Source organism: Bombina bombina, chromosome 8 (assembly GCF_027579735.1).
Source record: "Bombina bombina isolate aBomBom1 chromosome 8, aBomBom1.pri, whole genome shotgun sequence".
Lineage (NCBI taxonomy): Eukaryota > Metazoa > Chordata > Amphibia > Anura > Bombinatoridae > Bombina > Bombina bombina.
The window spans coordinates 126,822,823-126,848,211 of NC_069506.1; the positions used below are offsets into that span (position 1 = coordinate 126,822,823).

The 25,389-nt window shown below is 43.0% G+C and overlaps 1 protein-coding gene across 1 annotated transcript in view; it reads right to left on the minus strand.

Moving 5' to 3' along the window:
- Window positions 1-7,144: 7,144 nt before the first annotated feature.
- P3H1 (prolyl 3-hydroxylase 1) overlaps window positions 7,145-25,389 on the minus strand; it is a 92,517-nt gene continuing 74,272 nt past the window's right edge. Inside the window, exons 14-15 of the mRNA XM_053690568.1 lie at window positions 10,995-11,135; window positions 7,145-9,100 (exon numbers count right to left, since the gene is read on the minus strand). Coding sequence (XP_053546543.1) covers window positions 8,660-9,100; window positions 10,995-11,135 — 582 coding nt within the window. The 3' untranslated portion in view covers window positions 7,145-8,659. The remainder of the gene's footprint in view (window positions 9,101-10,994; window positions 11,136-25,389) is intronic.

A 25,389-nucleotide genomic window follows, 5' to 3' on the forward strand; every position in this document is an offset into this window, starting at 1 on the left:
GGATTTGCGGACGATCCTCGTGACAGAGCATCAGCAACATACTCCTCCATAGCACAATTCTCTGCAACAGACAGAGGGTACACCCAGCCCTGAAGAGGAATGGCTCCAGGTTGCAGGTCAATGGCACAATATTAAGACCGACGAGCAGGTAACGTACTGGCACGCATCTTGTCAAACACGTCTAGGAACTCTCAGTACTCCTCTGGCAATTGAGATAACGAAGAAGTGCACAAGACTTTAACTGGTTTCCGAAGACAAGTGGAAATACATTGCGGTGACCACGACAAAATTTCGAACCTGCGCCAGTCGAGACTGGGATTGTGCTTTTGGAGCCAGGGATAACCCAGAACAACCGGAAAATGCGGAGAGTTTATCACCTGGAACTGGAGGGTTTCAAAATGGAGAGCCCCAACAGCCATGGACAACGGAGCAGTTTCGTGAGTAACGAGTGCGGGCTGAAGGGGCCTGCCATCAATGGCCTCAATAGCAAGTGGAACAGACCGAGGCAAAACAGGAATGGAGTGCTTTGATACAAAAGCACTGTCAATGAAATAGCCCACAGCACCAGAGTCAACAAGAGCCTGAGTGACTATGGAGGAGTCCATCCAGGAAAGGACAACCGTGACCAAAAGTTTCTCCTTAAGCGGTTCCGGGGACGAGGATAAACCAACCAAGGTCTGCCCCTGACAGGACCTTAGGTGTGAGCGTTTCCCGGCCGTGTAGGACAAGACTTCAAAAGTGGCCCTGTAACCCACAATAGAGGCAGAGCCCCTCCCTCCTCCTAAAGGCCCTCTCCTCTGCGGAGAGACGCGTGAATCCCAACTGCATCGGCTCAGCAGTACCTGGTGACTCTGGACCAGGAGGCATGGGAGGAGAGGGAGGCATGGGTGGGAACGAACACGTAGGAGACAACGGAACAGGAGGCTTCCGCAAGTGCTCCTTGAAAGAGGGCCTCTCTCTGAGTCTGATGTCAATTAGGATCAAAAAATACACCAATGCCTCAAGATCCTCTGGTAAATCTCTGGCAGCAACTTCGTCTTTAATCACATCAGAGAGCCCATGAAAGAAGGCAGCAACAAGGACTTCATTGTTCCAACCTACCTCTGCGGCAAGCGTACGGAACTCAATAGCATACTGAGCAACAGATCTTGTACCTTGCTGAATGGAGTCGTTTAGCAGCAGAGGAGGAGTGAGCCGGAACATCAAATACCCTTCGAAAGGAGGCCACAAATTCAGGGTAATTTGAAATCACAGGTTTATTAGTCTCCCACAAGGGAATAGCCCAGGCAAGAGCTGTGTCAGAGAGTAACGAGATGAGAAATCCCACCTTAGCTCTGTCAGAAAGAAACGCCTGAGGTAACATCTCAAAGTAAATGCCCACCTGGTTCAAAAACCCTCTGCACTTAATAGGATCGCCTCCATATCGCTGAGGTAGAGGTGCAGAATCGGACATGCTCCTGGTAGGCATAGGTGCAGCAGCGGAAACAGGAGCAGCCATAACTCTTTGGTCCAAATCTTTAGTGCGAGTCAGCAGGGTTTGCAGGGCTAGTGCAAATTGATCCAAGAAGTGATCCTGTACATCCATCCTGGAAATGATGGCAGGTAAAGGTGGATAATTAGCAGCATCAGGATTCATGGCCTTTGCGTAATGTCAGGGTGCCAGGAATCAGACTGAGATGAGAAGTGCAAAAATAATCACACCTTTATTGATAGCAAAAAATAATAAAAAGTCCACAAGTCAAATAACAAGCCAGGAGTCAAAACAAGAGCTGGTAGTCAGACGAGCCGGAATCAGGAACAAGGAAAACAGCTGAGTCAGGAACAAGCCAGGGATCAGGAACCAGGAAGGACGTTAGGCTGCCAGGTAATACACAGGAACTCTCACAAACAGGTCTGAGACAACACAAAGGCAAAGCATACTGAACAGAGGCCCTTTAAATAATAAGTGATGACATCACAATTCTAAGACTGCATTCTGTCTCACATGGATGATGCACACCAGTCTGGCCATAAAAGGAAGTGCAGGAAATGAGCAGCGTCCCCCACAATGCACCATAGTCAGGAAGAGAGGTGAGTAAAATGGCTGCCAGCAGCACATGACAAACACAATGGGGGAAAAAACCCTGACACAAAGTAATCGCCAGATAAATATTACGCTTTCCGCATATCATAACTGACCATTTTGACATCACTAACCTGGCCTTCATTACTCAGAGCAATAATATGTGTATGTATTATACCTAACACACAAATTATTCATGACTTATTGTGCTATGATTGGCAGAATCTACTAATTACAAGTACCGCATGTACACACTATTTACTGGTGTATTAAATTAACTAAGCACATGTGGTCACACAGTAAGTGATACTAACGGTTGTCTAACGAGATCGATAGCAATAGCAAGGACCTGCAGACTAGGATTACTATCCATTGGCTGAAATTCAACACATGAATATCTCACTATTTATTACAATAGGTTAAATTCAATAAGAACAGTTGGACTTACTTAGCAAAAGTTTTGTATACATATGCTACTTACAATCTGATGATATTAACCTAGTGCATTATCAACCGCATATGTATGGTGTCAGTCACGCATTGCTTGTGTTTAACCACAGCCCTTAGCAATTAGAGGTATTGAATATTAAGGGTTAGATAGACATAACGTTTTTTGGTATATCAGTATAATAGATAACATTAACATAATTAATCTGCCTTACATGACTTAAAGCCTGAATATATGCCATTGATACTAGTACACTAATATCATACCTTGTGCTTAAACTACCAGCCAGTAGAATTTATTATTTTAGTGTATTACTCTCTAAGCATAAAAAGTTGCAACGGTATCATATAAGCATAAAGCTATTAGCTACTTGCGTTATTTGAACAAGACTACTATAAACGACGAAAGATTGTAGGTAAAGCACACAACTTCGATACTAATATATTCACTCATGCTAAAAATTATCAGCCAACTCAATTCATCTAGTCAGAGTGCTGCTTCCTTTGTATGTCTGATTATATAGCTATTAGCTACTTGTGATATTGTAACAAGATCGTTGCACACTTGTTACAGGTATTATTAAAATACTTATAGACATACAAGTTCAACTTATAATTGAGGAGGCACACACTGGGCACTAATAATACCAGTAAATACTCTAACAGTAGTTTCATAAATCACAAGGTGTGTACCATACATTGTTAATCAAGTGTAGTTTGTGTTTACCATTTCACTGTCACATATACTACATAAAGTACCTATGAGTGGTTTTAATTTTAATTTTCCAAATTTTATTAAACCCCAATAAAAGTCCATTTTTGTGCTGTTCTCCCATTTGTTACCCGATACCATGTCATGCCAAGTGTACTCTTATCAATGTTACAACTTTTAGAGTTAAGCCCCATGAGTGCTATATGTGTATTCTTTTAAGAGTTGGTTCTTTCACCTCTCTTTACACCCTTTTACAGTTTAGAGTTTAAAACACAGCACCTTTACCCCTCTACATTGTACAAATTTATTTATTTGTTTCAAGGGATTGGGGCCTTTAAACAAAGCTCAGTAGTGCCATTGGTATCCTCAACCCCTAGTTCTAGTTTACCAGTGAGGTGGGAGGGGTTTTATAGAGTTCTTGGGGTTTGGGAATCTTTGCTTCCTCCTAGTGGCAAGGAAGAGTAATTCTCAGGAGTAATGGATTGTGCCCACCTGAATGAAAGAAAAATACACCTAGATTACGAGTTTTGCGCTATACCAGGTGCGTAAAGAAAGCAAAAAAAAAAAAAAAGAGTGGTATCGCACTTTACATAGCGCAGCCATTACGAGTTACTGAAAAACCTCCATACCGCACAAAAGCCAAGGGCTGAGTTTACGTGCTCGTGCACGCTTTCGCCCATAGACATGAATAGGGAGAGAGTGTCAGAAAAAAAACTAACACCTGTGATCGCGGAATGGAGATCACTGTAACGCAACCCCATTGATGTCTATGGGGAAAATGAAATAAACTTATTAACCCCTAATCCACTGCTCCCCGACATCGCCAACTCTAAAAATGATGAACCCCAAATCCGCCGCTCCCCGACACTAACTTAACCTATTAACCCCTAAACTCCCCCATATCGCAACTAATAAACATATTAACCCCTAATCTGCCATCCACCCACATCACTACTACTATAATAAACCTATTAACCGCTAAATCGCCGCCCCCCCACATCGCCAACACTATAATAAACTATTAACCCCTAAACCGCCAGCCCTCCCCACATCACAACTAATAAACTAAACCTATTAACCCCTAAACCAACAGCCCCCCACATCGCAAATCACTAAATTAAACTATTAACCCCTAAACTCAACACCGCTCGAACTTTAAATTAAAAGTTACAATATAACTATCTTAAAATAAATAAAAACTTACCTATGAAATAAAAAAAAACTAAGATTAAACTATAAATTAACCTAACATAACTATTCTAATACAATAAACTACCAAATAAAAAACCTAAATTACAAATTTAAATAAAACCCAATACTACCAAAAATATTAATCTATTTAAATTTGTAATTTAGGTTTTTTAATTGGTAGTTTATTTTATTAGAATAGTTGTTAAGTTTAATCTTAGTTTTTTTTTATTTCACAGGTAAGTTTTTATTTATTTTAAGATAGTTATATTGTAACTTTTAATTTAGAGTAAGGGGGGGTGTTAGGTTTAGGAGTTAATAGTTTAATTTAGTGATTGCGATGTGGGGGCCAGCGGTTTAGGGGTTAATAGGTTTAGTTTATTAGTTGCGATGTGGGGGCTGGCGGATTAGGGGTTACTAGATTTATTTAGTGTCGGCAATGTGGGTGGGCGGCAGATTAGGGGTTAATAGGTTTAATATAGTATTTGCGATGCGGGAGGGTGGCGGTTTAGGGGTTAATAGGTAGTTTATGGGTGTTAGTGTACTTTCTAACATTTTAGTTATGAGTTTTGTGAAATATTTTTGTTTTGCAAAATCCATAACTACTGGTCTCAGATCGCGGAATGGATCGTGTCGGTATAGGCTGCAACGCAAGCATTTTAGTTGGACCGCACAACCTGTAATACAGCGGTATAGAAAATCTTGCACTCAAACATAATTTTTTGAGTGCGGAATGGAGGGTTGCGTTAAGGCTTAAATGCTTGCGGTATACCGACACGACTTGTAATATGCATTACCTGCCATTCCATGCGCAATGGCAAATTTTTCAGCGGTATAGCTGTACAGCACCATAACGCAAAACTTGTAATCTAGCCGATAGTTTGTAAACCAACTGAAAATGTCCTAACTGCCTCCTGAAGTCTCCATTCTAAACATCTAGACTATCATTGCATAATAAACTTTAATTTGAATGTGGTAATGTTTGTGATAAAATAAGAACCCATGGTTATGATGTAACATAACCAGTAGCAGAAATGTCTGCTTCCAGTAGAGCCCTTCCAGTGCGGTATCTGCAACTGCAGAGGATCTATGTGTTGAGTATATTGATGATCCAACAGGAGGAGACTAAGCGAACGGTCCCCGCAGCACCTGTGATAGGCTTGTGTGTTTCTCAGTGCTGCAATAGAAGTGTACATTTTGCATCAGAATTGGAGCCTATGGAAGCGCACTCACGTGAGTGCAGTGCTTCCCAGCAATACTAATGCAAGCTCAAGTTCGCATTGCTGTTAACATGTAATACCAGCGCGCAATAGCGTGCGCTGTTATTACACAGTGCTGCACAAATATCAATTTCATGAAAGCAATATTTAACATTCCTCTTGTAATCTGGCCCACAGTGTGCTAACTTTGCTACTACAACACTCCACTAGACTATGGACAGTGAGTGAATATTGATTCAACATTCACTGACTATTTTTCACTCGCCACTGTACATTTCCACTCACCAATGGCTAGTGGAAATGTTGAGCCTTGATGTACATTATGTGTGTGTATGCATGTGGATATAAGTATGTGTATGTATGCATGTTCAGTATGTGTGTGTACACATGCATGTATATAAGTGGGTGTGCAAGTATGTGTATGCATGCATATGAGTGGGTGTGCAAGTATGTGTATGCATGCATGAGTGGGTGTGCATGTGCGTGGAACTTGGTATGTGTATGCATGTATTTGTGTGTATGCATGTATATAAGTGTGTATGTATGTGTGTGGATATGTGTATGTGTGCATGCATATAAGTGAGTGTGTAAGTGTGTGGGTGTATGTATGAATGTACAGTAGGTGTGTGTACACATGCATGCATATAAATGTGTGTATGTGTGGGTGTAAGTATGCATGTACAGTAGGTGTGTGTACACATGCATATATATAACTGGGTGTGTAAGTATGTGTATGCATGCATATGAATGGGTGTGCATGTGTGTGGATATAAGTATGTGTATGTATGCATGCAGATAAATGAGTGTGGGTGTTAGTATACATGTACAGTAGGTGTGTGTACACATGCATGTTTATAAGTGAATGTAAGTATGTGTATATATGTACATATATGTGTATGTATGCATGTACAGTATGTGTATGTATGCATGTACAGTAGGTGTACACATGCATGTATATAAGTGTGTATGTGTGTGAGTATGTGTATATATGCATGCATGTACAGTATGTGTGTGGTTGTAAGTATGTGTATGTATGCATGCATGTATATACGTGAGTGTGGATATAAGTATGTGTATTTATTCATGAATATAAATGAGTGTGGGTGTAAGTATACATGTACAGTAGGTGTGTGTACACATGCATGTTTATAAGTGAGTGTATGTGTATATATGCATGTACAGTAGGTGTGTGTGTACACATGCATGTATATAAGTGTGTATGTGTGTGGTTGTAAGTATGTGTATATATGCATATATATATATATATATATATATATATATATATATATATATATATATATAAATAAATAAATTGTGACAGTATCACTGACGGAAGAGAGGAAATGGATAATGCAGGTATGGTGTGTGTTGGCTCACTCAATATTTAGATTCCAGTAATACACAGACGACTTGAATGATATAAATAGATTTGGGAAACAATGTAAAACAGTACATTTTCCCACATGAAATAAACATCCTTTAATGCTTTAGAAAGTACCGCATTTCAAACACAGACACATATAAAACAAACATTTATTGAACACCGTCTTTAAGATAAGGCACTTAAATATCCAGACATTTGTTAAATAACCAGAATAGGAATGAGGAAAATACAGAATTAGCCCACAATGCCAAAAACTATTTTATACTGAAGCACTGATCAATTCAATCACATCAGACATGTAGTTTATACATTTCTTTGGCAAGTCATACAACTGAACACCAATGTACAACAACCTAATCATTCATGCAAACTAACTCCAGTTAAAAACAGAATTACAATTCACTATAATTGATTTTGAAGTCCTAGACTTTTGGCATATATTGCTATCAATTTAAAATAATTTGATGCCAACAAGTTTTTTTTATTCTTTTACACTGTTGAACTGGAGTCGGGTAAGTGGCAAGAATAGCTTCTGCAGAAAAAAAACACAATGTTTTTCTAATAAAGTTTTTATCAGCATTACTGACACTGATGGTTTAAGTGGTAAACTGGAGTGACGACGTTTCAAGACATTCAGCTCCTTCTCTGAGAAGTGTGTCAGGTACAGATAATTAGGCATTTGGCTGATGAAGTCTGATTGGCTACATATGCCGCATCTATGTATAAACATTTCCTGGAATGGTAATTGGGTGATTTTTCAAATGCAACTTAAAATATCCTTAGTATCTTCATGAGAGAAAAAAATCTAAATTTTTCTTTCATGATCAGATAGAGCATATCATTTCAAACAACTTTAAACTTACTTCTATTTGCTGATTTGCTTCATTCTCTTGGTATCCTTTGTTGAAGTAGCAACAATACACTTCTGGGAGCTAGCTGAATGCAAGAGGTGAACCAATAATATGAGACATATATAAATACAGCCACCAATCAGCAACTTCTGAGCCTGCCTTGGTATTCTTTTCAACAAAGAAAACAAAACAAGTAAATTGGAAAGTTGTTTAAAATAACATGCTCTACCTGAATCATGAAAGAAAAAAAAATGTGGTTTTATGTTCCTTTAAACATATTAGAATATGAAAGTTTCAGTGTCAATTTAACATGTTCACTTTCCTTGTAAGTATCATGGCACATGCAATGAATGCTCTGATGTTCCAAAACTACATCAGTTTTTGTAAAAACACAAAACATTTTTCAATGTAAATCTCTCGGGAATTAATGCTAGAAAAACTATTAACAAACTTGTCTCCCATATTTGTATGATCAGTTTGTGTTACCTAGTAAAATATATTGCACAATGTATGTCATTTTAGCACCATCTGTGTAAGATTGCATAGGCCTGCTTGTATGTAGATTTGTACATACAATAAACAAAACGTACTGTGAAGTCGCAGTTTTTTTACTCTATTTCTACACCACCAAAGTAGTTTGGAATTATTTAAACAACTGAAGATTCTGAAGTACAAAAAACAAATACTTCAATTTCTTTTCTTTTCCTCTTATTGTGACAACATATCTCCCTGATTTACAAATTGTATTGCCAAGTCCATGAGTTTCATACAGAGCACCAAATGTCCGTTTTACTGTTATAATTCAACCTTTTCTCTTGCAGAGTCCAATGACTGGCTGAGCACCTGCTCTCTATAGGAGTCTGAATTCTGTATTGTATGGAAATCTGCAGCATCCTGGGATTTGGATGCATCTTCCTCAAGTGTTTCAGAACTTTGGTCTGCAGGATCCTGGGATTTAGCCGTGTCTTTTTCATGCCTTAAAGAATCTACCTCGCCAGCATCCTGGGATTTAGCTGCATCTTTTTCATGCATTAGAGAATCTACCTCTACAGCATCCTGGGATTTGGAAGCACCTTCTTCAGATACTTCTGAATTTTGCTGTACAACACCCTGAGATAAGGTTACATCTTGTTGTTTGGATTCAGTTTCGCCAGGAACCTTATTTTGCTCTTCCTCTTGAAATGTTTCTTCTGTATGGAACAGCATTTTTATTAGATCATCAGCTTGAACTCGCTCCTAAAAATAGCAAAATACAGATTATTAATGAATGATAAATACCTGTGTCATTAATATGTTATTGTTCGTTTTTAAAGCCTAATTGATTGAGCGGGAAGTATTTGCATCTTTACAATGTTGTCATCTTATATGGCACGGGTAATTTCAGTGTCTTTTGCAAGAGTATAAAAACGATGTTCTATTCAAAAAACTTTTTGGCACTTGGTAATAAATTGATAGTGAAAAATAACCCCAAAAATGTTTCATTAAAGGGACACTGAATCCAAATTTTTTTTCTTTCGTGAGTCAGAAAGAGCATGCAATTTTAAGAAACTTTCTAATTTACTCCTATTATCAAATTTTCTTCGTTCTCTTGCTATCTTTATTTGAAAAAGAAGGCATCTAAGCTTTTTTTCTTGGTTCAGAACTCTGGACAGCATTTTTTTTTATTGGTGGATGAATGTATCCACCAATCAGCAAGGACAACCCAGGTTGTTCACCAAAAATGGGCCGGCATCTAAACTTACATTCTTGCATTTCAAATAAAGATACCAAGAGAATAAAGATATTTGATAATAGGAGTAAATTAGAAAGTTGCTTAAAATTTCATGCTCTATCTAAATTACAAAATAAAAATTTTGGGTTCAGTGGACCATTTTTTGTCATAGAAATAAAAAAGTGCTTTGGATAAACACTTGAAAATGAGCGATTGTTATTTTGGTGACATTGAAAACAGCTCAATGGCAGCCATGAACATTCCAATAATTATCAAATAATACATTAGGATCAACAGCATAATTGTATTACAGAAATAAATGAAAAAGACTCTTAAAATTACATGCTTAAAATTTAAAGGGACATGAAACCCAATTTGTTTTCTTTCAGGTTTCGTTTAGTGCTGCAGTCTGTTGGCTCTCTACAAATAGCTGATAATAATAATAATAATAATAATAATAATAATAATAATAATAATAATAATAATAACAACAACAACAACATACAATTTTGAACAACTTTCCAATTTACTTCTATTATCAATTTTGCTTCATTCTCTTGGTATCCTTTATTGAAGGAGCAGCAATGCATTACTGGGAGCTAGCTGAACACATCAGTAATTCAATGAGAAGTATGTGCAGACACCAATCAGCAGCTAGCTCCCAGCTTCTGAGCCTACCTAGGTATGCTTTTCAACAAAGGATATTAGAGTATTAGATATCAGAAAAAAATTAGAAATTTGTTTAAAAGTGTATGCTCTAACTGAATCAGGAAAGAAAAATGTTAAATGCATGTCTCTTTAAACATTAAGGTTTAATATTGCTTGTTTCCGCTTTAAAAAGGGACAGACTACACCAGATTATTTATTGTTTTAAAATAGATATAATCCCTTTATTACTCATTCCCCAGTTTTACATAACCAACACAGTTATAGAAATACACGTTTTACCTCTGTGATTATCTTGTATCTAAGCCTCTGAAAACTGCCCCCTTATTTCAATTCTTTTGACAGACTTTTTATCTGTGCTGGTTCCTAGAAACTCCACATGCATGAGCACACTGTTATCTATGTGAAACACATGAACTAAAACCCTCTAGTGGTGGAAAAACTGTCAAAATGCCCTGAGCTAAGAGGCGGCCTTCAAGGGCTTAGAAATTATCATATAAACCTCCTAGAGTTAGCTTTTAACTAAGAATACCAAGAGAACAAAGAAAAATTGGTGATAGAAGTAAATTGGAAAATTGTTTAAAATGACATGCCCTATCAGAATAATGAAAGGTTTTTTTGGACTAAACTGTCCCTTTAACTACACTAGACAGATTCTGATAGCATCATCAGTGGAGACATTTTAGAAAAGTCATGAATTAGTAATGGGTAATAAACCAGATCAGTGCTGGTACAATGACAAATCCTACTTACTCTCTCATTGTGTCGCGGGTCAAGAGTAAACCATAATGCAACAGCACATCTCTGGCCTTTAGTAACTGCTTTAACACCATGGGGATTTTCAGCACCAGAAGAGAATCCTACCATTCTCCCACACTGTGGCTGTACTTCTGCCTAGAAAAATGAATCTGCATTAGTAATGCGCTACAAACACGCACAAGCAGGAGAAAACAGAAAGAAATAATATGGCAGTATGGGATGGGTAACATTAACTAATCATCTGCTTTTATTTTACATGACAAAATACTGTACAACATTGAAAATGAAGAATTAAAAGGGACAGTCTACACCAGAATTTTTATGGTTTAAAAAAATAGATAATCCCTTTTGTGACAGACCCTTCTGTCAGGACTGAAAGAGTTAACTGTGTTTAGCTTTAAGAATCTAATTTATAAAGACAGGTTTTCTGGCCTCAGCTATTGTGTGCTATAATTACATTTAAGTAATAAACAGGCCATTGTTTAATCACCCTCAGAGAACAGAGGCTAGGTGATAAGACAAGCCAAATGTGTTTAAGTTGTTATCTGCCTAAGTAAAGTATTTAAGTAATATAATTCTATTGTATCATGTCAAGGGCGCTTCTCCCTTTTATCTAATGTACAACATTCTTTCAACCCCCATCTGAGGGGGGGTCAAAAACCTGTATAAATCTGTGTGCTGCCTTTTAATAAATGTCATTCTGTTTTAAACCTGAAACTGGCTGGGTTGTGAAGTGCTGATTCTGTATGCAGGACATTGTTCATCTGGGGTTAACCCTTGGTACACAGTTGGTACCGTAACATTGGTGGCAAGCGACGGAATGAACCTTATCGCCCAGAAGAGCAACTACACAAGCCAGTAACCTCAGGAAGAGGGGGATTATTACAATACTGACTAAGATGGAAAGAGTACCAGGGACAGAAGGAACCAATGGGCCCAGCATAGCAGACAGAACCCCCGCAGAAGCAAGCTTTGATCGGGCGGTTAAAATAAGACTGGCATATTATGGCCCCAACCCATCTGCGGAAATTATCGACCGGGTCATAGCAGCTGTGGAGGCCAACCTACTTCGCCAAAGCGGCGCTGCAGCAAACCCAGTGGAAAAGAGAAAAGTAAATTTTGCAGCTTTTAAAAACTTCCTGGAAACAGAAGGAGAGATTGATGGGTACCTTGCGGATTTTGAGAGGCAATGTGCACTACACAAGGTACCCGCAGAGGACTGGGTCATGATATTATCCGGAAAATTATCCGGCCGGGCCAGTGAGGCTTTTCGGGCCATTCCAGATGAGGAAGTCGGGGATTATAATACTGTAAAAGAGGCTCTGCTCTCCAGGTATGCGGTTACACCGGAGGCATACCGGAGGCGGTTCAGAGACACTGTTAAATTAGCTGGTGATTCCTACCTTGAGTGGGCATGTAAGGTGCACCGCACAGCAGCTCACTGGATAGCGGGGTGCCAAGCCGTATCTGGGGAAGAGGTGCTGCAGCTATTCCTGTTGGAACATTGCTTCGACAAGTTACCCGCAGGAGTTCGAGAGTGGGTTCGGGACCGTAAACCCTCCACCCTGCATGAAGCTGCTCGCCTGGCAGATGAGTATACGGATGCCCGCAAACTGGACACTGCTACCACTAAGCCCCCTGCCAGAGTGGAGTACAGACCCCCAGTCACCCCAGCAGCTGCCAGTTACCAACCCCCGGCGCACCGCTATACCACACGGCCTCTGGCCACGAACTACCCTCAGAGAGCCCTGTTCAATTCGCGGGGCTACTCACAACCTATTCAGTGCTTTGGATGTAAGCAACTAGGGCACAAAAGACCAGAGTGTCCCCTAAACGCAGCGAACCAAGCACAGTCCTGGAGAAGACCCGCTAGCGGAATCCCACGTAATCCTCAGCCTGCGGCCCGCTATGTAGAGGCGCAAGAATGCTGGGGCATCCTACATGAGGCAGACCTTGTGCAAGCTGCCCACCGGAATAACCGGCAACTGGTTAAAGTGAATGGGAAGGAGGTCAGTGGTCTACGGGATACTGGTGCTACCATGACCTTGCTTCGAAAGAACTTGGTGTCTGAGAAACAGCACACAGGAGACACTGTGGCTGTGAGGGTAGCAGGGGGCACTGTGTTCCGCCTACCTGTTGCCAGGGTGCATTTGGATTGGGGAGGGGGCGCTAGACCTGTGAATGTGGGGGTCATGAAGGATTTACCAGCTGATGTTCTCCTTGGAAATACCTTGGTCCCCCTTGTTTCTGCCTATGCTCCCATGGGTCCCGCTGATGTTAACCCTGGGACTACCCGTGCTCAGATCCGTGCAGCAGAGACTGACCCCCCTGCTGCTAAGCCCCAGGACGCTGAGCTCAGTAAATCTCTATCCGCTATTGATATGTGGGAGTCACGTTACAATGCGCTGATGAAGGAGAAGAGTCACGTAGAGGATAAAATGGTCACGTTAAATAATCATGTAACAGTGCTAGCGGGAGAGAAGAGGAGTGCAGAGGAAAAAGCACGTTTAGAACAGGAATCTCTGCTAGACAAGCTGCACCGACAGACTGCAGAAAACACCAGCTTGAGAGTGGAACATGAAACATTAAGGACAAACTTAGTGACACTGGAGGAGAAGCTGACGCTGGCTCATAGGGAGGTGCAGCAACTCAAGGGCACCCTATGTCAGTATGAAGGGATTGTGGATACCTATAAAGAGCAGGTACAAAAACCACGTAAAGAAGCCGATGATATTTTGAAGGACTGTTTAGCCCTAGTCGGGGCACTGAAGAGGTTGAACCCTTATTTATACAGACAGGGATTCTCTCTCATAACGGGAATACAGATGGATTGTCCCAGCAAACTGACATGCCTACCACCTCCTAGTCCGGTCATCCCCAGGTTGACCCGCAAAAGGGTCAAGCCGGGTCTGCCGGAGTGTTCCACAAGGGGGGAGCTATGTGACAGACCCTTCTGTCAGGACTGAAAGAGTTAACTGTGTTTAGCTTTAAGAATCTAATTTATAAAGACAGGTTTTCTGGCCTCAGCTATTGTGTGCTATAATTACATTTAAGTAATAAACAGGCCATTGTTTAATCACCCTCAGAGAACAGAGGCTAGGTGATAAGACAAGCCAAATGTGTTTAAGTTGTTATCTGCCTAAGTAAAGTATTTAAGTAATATAATTCTATTGTATCATGTCAAGGGCGCTTCTCCCTTTTATCTAATGTACAACATTCTTTCAACCCCCATCTGAGGGGGGGTCAAAAACCTGTATAAATCTGTGTGCTGCCTTTTAATAAATGTCATTCTGTTTTAAACCTGAAACTGGCTGGGTTGTGAAGTGCTGATTCTGTATGCAGGACATTGTTCATCTGGGGTTAACCCTTGGTACACAGTTGGTACCGTAACACCTTTATTACCCATTCCCTAGTTTTCACAACCAACAGTTATATAAATACACTTTTTGCCTCTGTGATTACCTTGTATTTAATCCTCTGCAAACTGCCCCCTTATTTAAGTTCTTTTGACAGACATCAATTTTAGCCAATCAGAGCTGGCTCACCTGAACTCCATGTGCGTGAGCACAGTGTTATCTATATGACACACATAAACTAACACTCTATAGTGGTGAAAAACTGTCAAAATTCCCTGAGAGAAGAGGCGGCATTCAAGGGCTTAGAAATTAGCATATGAACCTCCTTGGTTTAGCGCACAACTAAGAATACCAAGAGAACAAAGCAAAATTGGCGATAAAAGTAAATGGGAAATTTTTTTAAAATTACATTCTCTATCTGAATCATGAAAGTTTATTTTGGACTAGACTGTCCCTTTAAGATACTATATAGGGGAAGAGGCATGACCGAACCTGAAACTACAAAGTGGAAACTGCTTATTTATGCTCTCCACTCAGAAGTGACAAGATAAATCACCTCGACACTCGCTTGTTGATTGACATGCCCTGCCCGCGAGCTATTGGTTGAGTGAGAGCAGGGGGCGGGTCTGCAAAACTGAGCTCTTGTGCAACGTTACAGTTTGCCACGGGATGCTTTTACTCTACTTGACAACTTGTCCGCATGAAGTCTTGATGAATATTCCTTATAAAATCAGTATAGAATATATTCTATTACTTTTTTTTTTAAAGAATGTACTTATAACATAATAGTGTAATCTACAGGATATCTATGGCAGGTTTTCCAGTTATCAGATCACCAATCTCTTAATTATACCAATAGATCTGTGGAATATGCTATTTCAACAAGCAAGAAGGTTTCAACACGCAATCATGAACACCTAGAAAGGTTTTCTGCAAAGCTAGGTTTAATTTGAACCGAAACAGATTTTAATCAATTAAAGTAGGGAGGGTGTCTACATGCATTAATGTTGCTCATTCACATGCATTATCAATTTTTCTTCGGAACAAAATCCTGTTAAATTAAAAAAAAATTAAACTTTTTTATTTTTATAAGACTAGATTAAGTTGTTACGGTTACCCTTAGTCTCGCTGAGAGATGGACCGCTTAGTAGCCTGGATCCCTATTGCTAAAGAGGGGAGAAGCTGCTTTCCATAGTATTCTATATGAGTCTCGCAAATATAGAATAATCTCCCTTAGCTGCAGTACCGCTAGGATACCCTTCTGCCCACAAAAACGAGTCAACGCTGCGATTGAGGGTCAAACAAGAACTCAGGACTGGGATGCCCAGCCTGCTTTTTATTAAGGTTACATGCACACAGGGCACTCCCAGGGGGAGAGGGGGGGAAGCACAAAATCCCCCATCACACATTTAGATAGAGAGCACTGTCCTTTGACAGGCCACAATAGGATTATAGTACTTAAGATAACAAGTTTACAAGTTCATCTTATCAATTAGCAGTCTGGCTCCAGAGGTGATTAGACAATAGTTTCTAAAAGCTGAAAAAAAAAGAGTTAACTCTTTATGAAATGATACTTGTTACGGTTTTCTTGGAGCCCTTCTTAGGCGCTGGCTTGCTGGTTCAGGCATTGCTGCTGGGAAATAAGCTCTTCACAACAAAATAACTAATGCTTCTGTAACAGTGCTCCCTTTCTGTGGAACACTCTGGCAGACACGGTCTGACCCCTTTTCGGGGCAGACTAAGGCTGTCCAGACCGCTGATTATGCGGGGCTGAGGTCGGTTTGTCTGGACAACCCGTCGGCGTTGCCATTCTGTTTCCCAGGTCTGTAAGTAATGGTGAAATTGAAGGGTTGCAACGATAAGCTCCAACGTAATAGCCTGCCGTTATCTCCAGAGACCCGGTTCAGCCACACCAACGGGTTATGGTCGGTGACCAGAGTGAACTCCTGACCATATAAATAGGGAGTCAATTTCTTTAATGCCCACACCAAAGCCAAACACTCCTTTTCGACCGCTGCATAGCTGACTTCGCGGGGCAGGAGCTTCCGGCTGATGTAGGCAACTGGATGCTCCCCTCCATCTTCGCCTACTTGGCTGAGGACGGCTCCCAGCCCGAACATGGAAGCATCTGTATGGACGATAAAACGTTTGTTAAGGGCTGGGGCCGCCAAGACAGGAGCGTTAATTAGAGCATTTTTGAGAGCCTGGAAAGCCGTTTCACAGTGGGGAGACCACAGGACCTGTCGAGGTAAGTTCTTCTTGGTCAAGTCAGTCAGGGGTTTGGCAAGTGTGCTGTAGTCTGGTACGAACCGTCTATAGTACCCTGCCGTGCACAGGAAGGCTAGGACCTGAGTCTTAGTGATGGGGGTGGGCCAATTGGCGACAGCTTCTATTTTGGCCGGCTCTGGTCGCTGCTTTCCACACCCCACCCGGTGACCCAGGTACTGTACCTCGGCCATCCCAAAGTGGCATTTTTCTGGCTTCAGAGTCAGGCCAGCAGCCCGGATCTGATCCAGAACCATTCCCACATGAGCTAAGTGGTCCTCCCAGGACTCACTGTGGATCGCTATGTCGTCCAGGTAGGCGCAAGCAAAACTCTGGAAGCCATCCAGGAGCCTATCCACCAAGCGCTGGAATGTAGCTGGGGCATTCTTCATCCCAAACGGCATTACCCTAAACTGATATAAGCCGAATGGGGTGACGAATGCCGACTTGGGGATAGCCTCCGGGGCCAGGGGAATCTGCCAGTAACCTTTGCAGAGGTCAATAGTGGTCAGGTAATTTCCCCTGGCTATACGATCGAGTAGCTCGTCTACCCTGGGCATAGGGTAAGCGTCCGTCACGGTATTTTCATTGAGCCGCCGATAGTCTACGCAGAACCGGGTGGTCCCATCTTTCTTGGGCACCAAGACAACTGGGGAGGCCCAGGGACTATCGGAGGGCTCAATTACCCTGAGCTGGAGCATCTCATCGATCTCCTTCTTCATTCCTGTCCTAACTGCTTCGGGGATTCGGTACGGAGCCTGGCGCAAGGGAGCTTGTCCCGGAGTATCTACCTGGTGGGTGGTTAAAGTAGTGTACCCTGGCTTCGGGGAGAAGGTGAGGTGTTTAGACTGGAGGAGTTGGTTGAGCTGCTCCCTTTCAGTGGGGCTAAGTCGGTCCCCTATCTGAACCTGCGCCACTATACCTGTGGGGATGCTCTTTTCTAATAGGTCTGGAATGGGTAAACTGTCGGGGTCTTCCTGAGGGGAACAACATACGGCCGTCACGTTCTCTGGCCGCTCAAAATATTCCTTGAGCATGTTTATATGGAATGTCTTTCTAAGATTGTTGTCGTGGCAGCTAGCTATCACATAAGTGGTGTCTCCCCTTTTCTCTACGATCTGGTAGGGACCCTGCCAGGACGCCTGCAATTTGTCTGTCTTCACCGGCTTAAGTACTAACACCTTTTGTCCTATGGTGAAGATTCTCTTTCGGGCCCCCCGATCGTACCATACTTTCTGTCTTCTCTGGGCCAACTGGAGATTAGCCCGCACGGATTTGGCTAATTGCTCCATTCGGTCCCTGAGTTCCAGCACGTATGGCACAATGGGGACACCGTCAGCCTCCATCTCTCCCTCCCAGTGCTCCCGGATCAGGTTTAGGGGTCCCCGTACCTTTCTTCCGTAGAGCAACTCGAAGGGAGAGAACCCTGTCGTTTCCTGGGGCACCTCCCGATAAGCAAATAGGAGGTGCGGCAGGAAGCGTTCCCAGTCTCGGTATTCCTGAGTGAACGTCTTGAGCATTTGCTTGAGGGTCCCATTGAACCTCTCACACAGCCCGTTCGTCTGGGGGTGGTATGGGGAGCTCAGGAGGGACTTAATTTTGCAAACCTGCCAGAGTTGTTGGGTCAATTCAGCCGTAAATTGGGTGCCTCGGTCGGATAGGATTTCTTTTGGAAATCCTACCCGGGAGAACACCTGTACTAGTGCATTCGCTACCGTATCCGCTTGTATGTTGGATAGGGCGACAGCCTCTGGGTACCTGGTAGCGTAGTCCACTACGGTAAGAATGTATCGCTTACCGGAGGGACTAGGGGTAGCCAGTGGTCCCACTAGGTCAATAGCAACCCGGCTGAAGGGTTCCTCTACAATGGGCATATTTACTAGCTGGGCTTTAGGGTGATCGCCTCGCCTTCCTACTCGTTGACACACATCGCAGGTGTTACAGTAAGTTCTAACGTCAGCGTGCACCCCTGGCCAAAAGAACGTGTGAGTAATGCGGTGAAGGGTACGGGTAACGGCTAGGTGGCCTGCTAAGGGGATGTCGTGGCCTATTTTGAGGATTTCTTGACGGTATTTGTGGGGCACTACCAGCTGTCGCCTACGCTGTCCCCTTTTCTCTGTCCAGCGGTATAGTTTCCCTTTTTCCCATAAGAATGTTTCGTTATCTGCCCCGCCCCCTCCGGTCTCTGCTCGTTCCCGGTACTTTTGTAAGGTCGGGTCAGTCTTAGACTCTGCCTCGAAAGCATCTGGGGTGTCCCAGGGTATGGGGCCTAACCTGTCAGGCAAGGTCGGGGTAGGTCTTACCTGTGTCTCCCGCACTGGTGAGAGCTCTCGCTCCGTCCGGGCTTGGGCCCGTGTAGTCACTGGGTCCGCCTCGTTGTTGCATACTGGAGCATAGGCAGAAGTCATGGGGCCCAAATCGTTGCCCAGTAGTACTTCGGCAGGTAAATTATCCATTAGGCCCACGTTCACAGCCCCCTTTCCCGCTCCCCAATCAAGATGCACTTTAGCTGTTGGAATTTTGTACACATCCCCCCCCCCCCCGCCACTCTAACGGCCACAGTCTGTCCGGATCGCTTGTGCTCTGGCACCAAATGACTCTGTACCAGCGTGATAGTAGCCCCTGTGTCTCGCAATCCCTCGGTAGATCGCCCCTCGAGCCATACCCTCTGCCGATGGTGCTGGCGGTTATCTGAGGCAGCATATACAGGGTCTGCCTCGTGAAGCGGCCCCACATATCCCTCCATAGGGGCCTCTTGGTTAACACAGAGGGCCCGGGCCGGACGATAGGACCCAGAGGGGTAATTGTAATTCCTGGGTGTCTGGTGCGTATTAAGGGGGCAGCTAGCCATGAAATGCCCTGGTTGCTTGCATCGGTGGCAAGTCGGTCTGGGACGCTCAGAGCTGTTATTGGGTGGTCCTGAGTGTCGGACGGGCCTTGTGGGCACCGGGGCTCGGAATTCAGTACGAGGGGGTGCACGGTAAACCTCTCTGGGTTCGACCCGTGCTGGAGCTCGGTAGTTCATGGGTTCGTGAAGACGGGAGTCATAATGTTCATCGGCCAATTTGGCTGCTTCTTCTAAGGTAGAAGGCCGCCTGTCTCGCAGCCATTCCTTCCCTTGCTGTTCCATGCCATTATAAAAATGTTCTAAGAGAAACAATTGTAAAATTTCCTCCCCAGTCACCGCTTTACTTCCGCTCAGCCAGTGATTTGCCGCTCTCCGCATTCGGTGCGCCCATTCCATATGGGTATCGTTAGGCTTCTTTTCCGTGCCCCGAAACTGTCGGCGATACGTGTCCGGAGTTACAGCGTACCGTCGCAACAGTGTCTCCTTAACTAGCTCATACTGTGTCACTTCCTCAGCACCCAGAGTACGAAAGGCTTCCAGGGCTCGCCCGGATAGTTTCCCAGACAATATCGTGGGCCACTCTCTGTTGGGAATCTGGTGCAGGGCACATTGCCTTTCGAAGTCCGCCAAATATTCATCAATCCCTGTCTCGCTCTCTAGGAAGGGTCGAAATGCCGCATAGGGTATCTTGGGCCTCCCAGCATTTTCGACAGGGATGATTACCTGCGGGGCTTCAGCATTGCGGTGTGCATTCGCTAGGTTGAGTTCGTGGGCTCGAGTCTCTCGTATATCCTCGTCCGCCTCTGCCATCAACTGCTGTACCAATTCCATGGAGGGGTTCGGCCCGTATAATGAGAGCCTTTCCCGAACAATCCTGGTTTTTTCGTCACTAATCGTGGTCGGTGTTTCCGCCATTGTGAAGCTCTGATCCAGTTCGGTCAATTCTGCGATCAGCTCTCTCCTCGGCCGGTTGCTGGCGTACCCCCCTCTGCTTTCAAGTAAATCCTTTTGGGTTGTACGCTTCAATTTTTCGTAAGCGCTCTCCATCCGTTCTGTACCTCTCCTAGGAAATCCAGGAAAATCCCGCCGCTGCCGCCAAATGTTACGGTTACCCTTAGTCTCGCTGAGAGATGGACCGCTTAGTAGCCTGGATCCCTATTGCTAAAGAGGGGAGAAGCTGCTTTCCATAGTATTCTATATGAGTCTCGCAAATATAGAATAATCTCCCTTAGCTGCAGTACCGCTAGGATACCCTTCTGCCCACAAAAACGAGTCAACGCTGCGATTGAGGGTCAAACAAGAACTCAGGACTGGGATGCCCAGCCTGCTTTTTATTAAGGTTACATGCACACAGGGCACTCCCAGGGGGAGAGGGGGGGAAGCACAAAATCCCCCATCACACATTTAGATAGAGAGCACTGTCCTTTGACAGGCCACAATAGGATTATAGTACTTAAGATAACAAGTTTACAAGTTCATCTTATCAATTAGCAGTCTGGCTCCAGAGGTGATTAGACAATAGTTTCTAAAAGCTGAAAAAAAAAGAGTTAACTCTTTATGAAATGATACTTGTTACGGTTTTCTTGGAGCCCTTCTTAGGCGCTGGCTTGCTGGTTCAGGCATTGCTGCTGGGAAATAAGCTCTTCACAACAAAATAACTAATGCTTCTGTAACATAAGTAAATAAATGTAATGTTTATGCAAATAAATGTATTGTTTAAAAACACATTCATCATATACTAATCTTACATAGTGTTGGAATATGTTGTATTTCCTTTCTCTTTACATTTATTTTCAGCCTCACTATATGATCTGTCTATGTTTTTCTTTAAAGGGAAAAAGTATTTAGGAAAGCAGAAGATATGAGTTCATTGTATTCAAAGCAGCTGTGTGAATGTCATTTTAAGTGTGCTGGTCTCTCTCACTCGCTTGCTGAGAGGATGGTTTCTATTGCTGCCTCTTATTCACAAAGCCTTTCTACAGTCAATACTGCAGTTTTGATTTTTTCATTATAGGTGTTTGTTTAAATCTGGGGAAAGCATCTATTTCAAATAACAAAATAAAAGTAATGGAGCTATCTGTAAACAATTTAATAAACTACAGCAGGTAAAATGGATCATTGGGAACACGTTGAAGAGGAGAAAATTTTGCAGTACAATCTCTTTAAAGGACAAGCAAATACTGTAGAATTGAAAAATATAAAGACAATGCATTAGCAATTATTTTGAATTTTAAATGAGCACTAGAATATTTTCTGGCCAATTTCAAAGTTAATCTAATTTGCCCTCCCCCTTTATCATGTGACAGCCATCAGCCAATTACAGAATTCATATATGTAAATACTGTGAACTTTGCACATGCTCAATAGGAACTGGTGCCTCAAAGTTTGCATAGACAAAGTATGTGCATGTTTTGATAATGGAAGTATATTGGATTTGGTTTGGTTTGTTTTTTTTACATTGCATGCTGTTTCAGGGGTGGGCAAGAGGAAGATTGCGGTCTACCAGTGGTCCGCGAGTGAATTTTGAGGTGACCGCCTGGAAGATTTGGAAAGTCTGCATAATAAGAGAAACATTTCTCACACATCTAGATTCTGAGTGAAGAGCCTCACCACCGTAGATGTATGAGAAATGTTTCTCTTATGCAGACTTTAGAACTTGGCTATGAGTCTATGACGGCGGTATGTGTACTTCAGCAAGTGGGACGCGGCTGTAGCTGAACTCACTGCCCCAGCTTTGATTACTGCTTGTCCCAAACTCTCCTACTTGTTGTCTCTAGAGCGGTCAGTCCATAGTACAGACTCTACATGAGCCAGGCTGAGATGCTGCTCGGTATCCCTGGGTTTGGCAGTTCCAGTTCCTGCTCTGTCTGACATTCTGCTACTTTCTAGTTCTGTCCTCCGTTACTTGTCCCCAGGCTCTGCTGGGTGAATGGTCAGGTGTTTTTTTCCAAGGGTCTGTTACTCCCCTCAGGTTCTTTTACTTACTCTGTACCAGGCTTTGATGCTGCTCTCTGATACTTTCTCTGACACACTAATATTAGCTATACTTTGTGCTAGTTTCTGCAGCTTTCTGTCCCCATAATTTGCTGTCATCAAATTGTGCAGGTCAGTGCTGTTGTTGCTGTCTCTGGTTGCTGTGTAAGGCGGTACAGAGCCTGCAGGTCCTGCCGCTGTCACTGTCCCAACTATTTACAGTAGTCTTTAGCTAGTAGTGGACGGATGCAGAGCAGCCAACAGGACCTGCCCCCTAATCAACCTGACATGGCTTCCAGCCAATAAAATTACTTTGTAGAATGAGTCTGTCTATGATTAGCTGAGAATAGTTCATAGTTATCGTTGTACCTGAGCTGTGGGGTTCCCATGTGTTCCAGGCTTGACAACTCCGCTAGCCCTAGACTTGAGCTGTCTTTATTGTGAGACTACTTATTCATATGCATACGCATTACACAGATAAGGTTGCTTGATGGTCCCAGCGTGATGTAAAGAGAGAGCTCTCGCAGTAAGTAAAGAGCGAGGCTGTATTTATTGTTAAAGAGCACGGCTGATTTTTAAAGCTGTATTATTTGTAGCAAAAAACATAATTTATGCTTACCTGATAAATTAATTTCTCTTGTAGTGTATCCAGTCCACGGATCATCCATTACTTGTGGGATATTCTCCTTCCCAACAGGAAGTTGCAAGAGGATCACCCACAGCAATGCTGCTATATAGCTCCTCCCCTCACTGCCATATCCAGTCATTCGACCGAAACAAGACGAGAAAGGAGAAACCATAGGGTGCAGTGGTGACTGTAGTTTAATTAAAATTTAGACCTGCCTTAAAAGGACAGGGCGGGCCGTGGACTGGATACACTACAAGAGAAATAAATTTATCAGGTAAGCATAAATTATGTTTTCTCTTGTTAAGTGTATCCAGTCCACGGATCATCCATTACTTGTGGGATACCAATACCAAAGCTAAAGTACACGGATGATGGGAGGGACAAGGCAGGAACTTAAAACGGAAGGAACCACTGCCTGTAGAACCTTTCTCCCAAAAACAGCCTCCGAAGAAGCAAAAGTGTCAAATTTGTAAAATTTTGAAAAGGTGTGAAGCGAAGATCAAGTCGCAGCCTTGCAAATCTGTTCAACAGAGGCCTCATTTTTAAGGCCCAGGTGGAAGCCACAGCTCTAGTAGAATGAGCTGTAATCCTTTCAGGGGGCTGCTGTCCAGCAGTCTCATAGGCTAAGCGTATTATGCTCCGAAGCCAAAAGGAGAGAGAGGTTGTCGAAGCTTTTTGACCTCTCCTCTGTCCAGAGTAAACGACAAACAGGGCAGATGTTTGACGAAAATCTTTAGTAGCCTGTAAGTAAAACTTCAAGGCACGGACTACGTCCAGATTATGCAAAAGACGTTCCTTCTTTGAAGAAGGATTAGGACACAATGATGGAACAACAATCTCTTGATTGATATTCCTGTTAGAAACCACCTTAGGTAAAAACCCAGGTTTGGTACGCAGAACTACCTTGTCTGAATAAAAAATCAGATAAGGAGAATCACAATGTAAGGCAGATAACTCAGAGACTCTTCGAGCCGAGGAAATAGCCATCAAAAACAGAACTTTCCAAGATAAAAGTTTAATATCAATGGAATGAAGGGGTTCAAACGGAACTCCCTGAAGAACTTTAAGAACCAAGTTTAAGCTCCACGGGGGAGCAACAGTTTTAAACACAGGCTTAATCCTAACCAAAACCTGACAAAATGCCTGGAAGTCTGGAACTTCTGCCAGACGCTTGTGCAAAAGAATAGACAGAGCAGAGATCTGTCCTTTTAAAGAACTAGCTGATAAGCCTTTGTCCAAACCCTCTTGGAGAAAGGACAATATCCTAGGAATCCTAACCTTACTCCATGAGTAACTCTTGGATTCACACCAATAAAGATAATTTACGCCATATCTTATGGTAGATTTTCCTGGTAACAGGCTTCCGTGCCTGTATTAAGGTATCAATGACTGACTCGGAGAAGCCACGCCTTGATAGAATCAAGCGTTCAATCTCCATGCAGTCAGTCTCAGAGAAATTAGATTTGGATGATTGAAAGGACCTTGTATTAGAAGGTCCTGCCTCAGAGGCAGAGTCCATGGTGGAAGAGATGACATGTCCACTAGGTCTGCATACCAGGTCCTGCGTGGCCACGCAGGCGCTATCAGAATCACAGATGCTCTCTCCTGTTTGATTTTGGCAATCAGTCGAGGGAGCAGAGGAAACAGTGGAAACACATAGGCCAGGTTGAAGAACCAAGGAGCTGCTAGAGCATCTATCAGCGTTTCTGCCGGGTCCCTGGACCTGGATCCGTAACAAGGAAGCTTGGTGTTCTGGCGAGACGCCATGAGATCCAATTCTGGTTTGCCCCAACGATGGACCAGTTGAGCAAACACCTCCGGATGGAGTTCCCACTCCCCCGGATGAAAAGTCTGACGACTTAGAAAATCCGCCTCCCAGTTCTCTACGCCTGGGATGTGGATCGCTGACAGGTGGCAAGAGTGAGACTCTGCCCAGCGAATTATCTTTGATACTTCTAACATCGCTAGGGAACCCCTGGTTCCCCCTTGATGGTTGATGTATGCCACAGTCGTGATGTTGTCCGACTGAAATCTGATGAACCTCAGTGTTGCTAACTGAGGCCAAGCTAGAAGAGCATTGAATATTGCTCTTAACTCCAGAATATTTATTGGGAGTAGTTTCTCCTCCTGAGTCCACGATCCCTGAGCCTTCAGGGAGTTCCAGACTCGGCCCCAACCTAGAAGGCTGGCATCTGTTGTTACAATCGTCCAATCTGGCCTGCGAAAGGTCATACCCTTGGACAGATGGACCCGAGAAAGCCACCAGAGAAGAGAATCTCTGGTCTCTTGATCCAGATTTAGTAGAGGGGACAAATCTGA